We start from the raw sequence: 4,819 nt of genomic DNA on the forward strand, positions 1-4,819 counted from the left end.
GGAGCCGGCGGTGCTGACCTGTGCCCCTGCCCCCCCCCAGCGTACCTGGTGCAGGCGGTGAGAGCGGCGGGGCGGTGCGATGCGGTCTTTAGGGGCTTCTCGGACTGTTTGCTGCGGCTGGGCGATAACATGGCCAACTACCCGCAGGACCTGGACGACAAGAGAAACCTCCAAACGATCTGCGCGTAGGTCTTTCCTCTCTCCTTCGGGGCCGCGGGGGGGGAGGGGGGGAGAACGGGACTAGGGGGTCACCCGGGGCTGGGCAAAGTTGGGGCTGGGGGGGGGGGGGGCGAGGCTGGATGGGGGGAAGGGAAGCAACAGAAGTAACGCGGGGTTTGGTGCTTTGGGGTTGGGTTCTCCGCTCCAGGGTCCCTCCGAGCGCGCTGCCACGGGGACAGGCCGGGCTTGGGGAACAGTGAAGTCTGGAGGGAGTTTTTACAATGTCTTTTTTAGTTTTTCCCTCCGTGAATCTGGGTGGTTTATTTTGGTGTTGGTTTTTTTTGGGGTTGTTTTGGTTTTTTTTTTTCCCCGCCCTCCTTAGCTCCTCTCTTTCCCTTCTCCTGCTTTGCACTGGGGTGTTGACCTCAGCTGCCCGGGGGTCGTTACCCCCTTCCCTATCGTTGCCGTTGGGACCCCGCTCACTGGCAGGCTCCGGGGTCCCCCTGGGCGCTCAGGGCAGAGGCAGGCCGGGGGGAGGCAGCTCACCCCGGCCGGGGACAGCCGGCGCTAGGGAGGCGGTTCCTCGGAAAACGAAATGTAATTAAAAAGAAAAGAGCCCAACCACAATATTAATCGCCCAGCGGCAGCTCTCCTCCACCCCCTGGCCCTCGGGGAAAGCCCATTCGCCACCTTCCCCCATCCCCCAGTTTCGCCCCGCTCCTGGCACAGAGGGGAGGAGAAGGAAGGGGCAAAGATAAAGGGGGAAAAGAATAATAATAATAAAAAGGAAAACACCAGCAAAAAAATAATAAAGGGAGAAAAAGAGCTCGCCTTGCAAAATTGGCTCCTGCGCCCCTCCTTTTCAGTTCCTTTCCGAAGCTGGAGGAACTGGGACGGCTGGAGGAGCCCTGGATTTGGGGTAGTTTTCCCCAGAGCTCAGGGCAGCGGATCTTACCAAGGGAAGGAAAACCTGGGGCGGCTGCCGGGAGCCGGTGAGCTTCGGGGTCTCGCGTCCCGGGCAGGGAGGCAGAAATGGCCATTTTCGATACGTCTGGGGAAAAAAAAAAAAGAAAAGAAAAGAAAAGAAAATCCGGCTGCACAGGATATTCTCCCGTCTCTCCTCGTTGCTGTTTTCCAGCACAAACTCCTCCCGCCGAAAAAAACAAAACACACAGACACACACAATATAGAAAATCGTAATTAGAAACGAGATAAGGTCCTTAGACATAAATATGTTTGGAATAGTTTTTTTCTGATTTTGCTCCACGAAAATCAGAAAACGAAGGACGTGAAATGGGAAAGTGAGATGAAAAGGAAAGGAAAGGAAAGAGAGAAGGAAAGGAAAGTGAGAAGGAAAGGAAAGGAAAGGAAAGGAAAGGAAAGGAAAGGAAAGGAAAGGAAAGGAAAGGAGGAGAAGAGAGAGGAGAGGAGAGGAGAGGAGAGGAGAGGAGAGGAGAGGAGAAGAGAAGAGAAGAGAAGAGAAGAGAAGAGACTTTGTAACCCTCCAGTCTTCTCTTCCTACCTAGAGATTTCTGAGCCAAGCACCTACTAAGGCCGGCACCTTGCTGTAAATGCTGGGTTGCGGTTTACCTTGTGTCCTGCATGAGGAATAAATACCCAGGGGCAGCAGTGTCCTAATATGATGTCCTTTGGCCCTGGAGTGCTGGACCAGAGGTGGTCCCCACCTGCAAAAAGTAACTCTTTTCCAAGCAAGACCCTTTTCCAAGCCACCTCCCACCACCCGATTGCCTTCGCCCTGTGCCGGGATGTGTATTGAGAGAAGATGGGGAAGATTTAATTTTCCTTTGGGAGATGCAATTACAGCAGAAATACTGCAGGAGAGGCACACTCTCAGACTCTGGCTTCTCAGTATCTCATTATTTATTACAAACGTAGCAAACATTGGGAGTCTACAACCAGCTTAGAGTGCTCATAAATTACAGGCTGTAGGACTACTTAAAAAAAAAGAAAATAAAAAAAAAAAAAGAAAATCAAGATCCAAATTTGCAGGCGCCTGCCTTGAGGCAAGGAGGAAATAGGAGGCAGAGGGCAGATTCGGGGTGATTTTCGATAACCCAGAGGCGGAGAAGAAAGGTCCTCCCGCCCCCCGAGGTGGGGCAGTGGGACGGGTCCTGCCCCGGCGGCAAACCCCGGTCCAGCCTCCGCGAAGAAGGGAATTAAAAGAAAAAGGAAAAATGTGTGGGAACAGCTAGAAATTATCCTGAGGAAGGAGAAACCCTTCGCTGCCTGTAGACCCCTGGCCACGGATGAGGAGTCCCTCCCGCCGCTCCCCGCTCCTTCTCCTCCTCCTCATTCTCGTCCTCCTCTTCCTCCCCTCCTGCCCCTGGAGTCAGGGCCCGCTCCCGTCCCGGGGGATCCTCCCGAGGGTTTCTACCGCCGCACCGGGACCCTCCAGGACACCGCCTCCCTTCTGGGAAGAGCGATGCCTTGCCCACCCCCATCTGCCCGCTCCCACCGGGGACGAAAAACTCTCGGGACGAGCCCGTGGGCTCCCAGGCTGGCGTCTGCCAGCCGAGGGCTGCGTGCCCTCTCCCCCCGCGTCAGGCAAAGACCCAGCAAAGCCATTTTTTGCCCCAGCCCGGGCTGGTGCCGAAGGCGGGGTTGGGGAGGGAGCATCCCCGAAACCCCGGCCAGCGGCAGCCCACCCGGGAGCGGGCAGGGGACATGGTGCACACGGGGCGGGCTGCTGCGGGGCAGCCCGGGGAAGGCGAGGGGACGAGGATCCCTCCCAGAAACCGGTGGTTTTGGGGACAGGGGGTGTGTGGGGGGGAAGGGGCCGGGTTTTAGGGCGGGGGAGGCGGCGGCTCCTCCCCGCCGGGCGCCAGCCGCCCTTTAAGGCATGGCCCCGCTCAGCTCCGCCGTCGGGGGGTCGGCGGGCCCAAGGGGTCGTCTCCCCCCTCACCCCCCCCCCCCCCCCCGGGAAGGTGGGTGCGTGCCTGTGTTGATGCCCGCTGCTCTCCCCTCCTGCAGGTACTGGGATGATTTCCACGCCTGCACCCTCACAGCGCTCACCGATTGCCAGGAAGGAGCGACAGACCTCTGGGAGAAATTGAGACGGGAATCCAAAAACCTCGATTTCCAAGGCAGCTTATTTGAACTGTGCGGAGGCGGCAGCGGCGCGGCACCGTCCCTCCTCCCGCCGGCTTTGCCCCTGCTGCTGGCGGCTCTGTGGGCCGCGCTAGTGACCTGGCTGCCTTTCTAGGGGGGGCGAGCACACTCACACCCACACCCTCTCCATGTGCCGGATCCATAGAGGAAGGGTCCATCCGTTGCTTTGGGGACGTTGTGCTTTTCTGTGGTTGATGATGATGATGATGGTGGTGGTGGTGGCTGATGATGGTGATGGTGAAACACCCATGTAGGACTGTGGAAGCGTTCTCCCTTTTTTTTTTTTTTTTTTGGGTGTTTTTTTTTTGTGTGTTTTATTTGCCAAATGTTACCAAACAGGCAGCGGCGCGCAGCCCAAATCGGACCTCAGCTTTACTATCGCTTCGAATCAAAACTAGACAAAAAAATAAAACTAACAAACTCGAGCCCTCGTTGTGCAAAAGCAATCTCAGGAACGGCTCTGGGCCACCTAACGCTAAGGTTGTAATCGGCCGGGATACCTCCCGGCGGGCCACGGGCTCCTCTAAAAATGTGGCAGTGTGCGAGGCGAGAACAAAAACGCAGGCAAAAAAAGGCACTGGCGATGAATCTAAGGTAGATGTCCACGTGTGAAGCATATGGTGAATAATTCACAATCTCTCATCTTTCCTCCACAGTCGCTTGTTTTTTGGTCATTCCACTGAAAAAAAAAAAAAAAAAAAAAAAAAGCATTTTTCCTCAAGGGGAAAAGAGAGCGAGCGAGAGAGAGAGAGGAGAGAGAGAAACGAACAGGGAAGGAAGGAAGGGAAGAGCGAAAGAAAGAGATGTCTAAATGTCCGGAGGAGTGAAGGAATGCTGCTAATGGATTTCTGAGAGTTTACCTTTACTTGCTGTTCGAAGGCATCTTTCCGAATTCACTGCCTTTAATTTTTTCCTCCTCTTTGTTTTAGATGTTACACATACCGGTAAAATACCTGACTATCCAACCGTAGAGATCACAAAAAAGGGGGCTTAACTGTAAACCTAAAAAAAAAAAAAAAACCCATAAAAAAACAACAACAGCAAAATGATTTTGAAAAAAAGAGCCTTGATTTTAAAAGAGAAGAAAAATGTAATTTAAACAAAAGTTTATTATAAAGTCAATTCAGCAAAAAAAAAATTTGCTACAAAGTATAGACAGAAATATAAAATAAAAATTATTGTTTGAAATGAGGGTGTCGTCCTTTTTATAAAATATGCCTAGAGTATCTTGAAAAGGACAGGGCTTTTCAGGCAAGGAAGGCTAAATCCCGAACCGATCCCTTGATGAACATGGCAATTTCAGTTCAAACAAGGACAAGGCGGCTGAATTGGTTAGTCGGAGCCTTCCTTTTCTTTTTTTTCTTTTTTTTCACCCCCCACTTATTTCTTAAAAATACGCTCTAAATCCTCCCCCCCTCCTCCTCCTCCTCCAGAAACTCAAACCCGCAGCACCCCCGTTCCCCAGCCGCCCGGAGCCGGCGAAGGAAACCCCGCGCAGCGGCGGGCGGCGCGGCGGTCCCGCGGGCGCGGA

General features: G+C 53.8%; 1 protein-coding gene across 1 annotated transcript in view; it reads left to right on the forward strand.

Annotated features, from left to right (window-relative positions):
- Nucleotides 1-4,476, forward strand: part of NRN1 (neuritin 1) — a 9,097-nt gene extending 4,621 nt beyond the window's left edge. The window contains exons 2-3 of the mRNA XM_010573257.1: nt 41-185; nt 3,151-4,476. Of these exons, the coding sequence (XP_010571559.1) occupies nt 41-185; nt 3,151-3,382 (377 nt within the window). The 3' untranslated portion in view covers nt 3,383-4,476. The remainder of the gene's footprint in view (nt 1-40; nt 186-3,150) is intronic.
- The last annotated feature ends 343 nt before the right edge of the window (nt 4,477-4,819 follow it).

This window comes from Haliaeetus leucocephalus, unplaced genomic scaffold, assembly GCF_000737465.1.
Source record: "Haliaeetus leucocephalus isolate CR32 unplaced genomic scaffold, Haliaeetus_leucocephalus-4.0 Scaffold373, whole genome shotgun sequence".
Lineage (NCBI taxonomy): Eukaryota > Metazoa > Chordata > Aves > Accipitriformes > Accipitridae > Haliaeetus > Haliaeetus leucocephalus.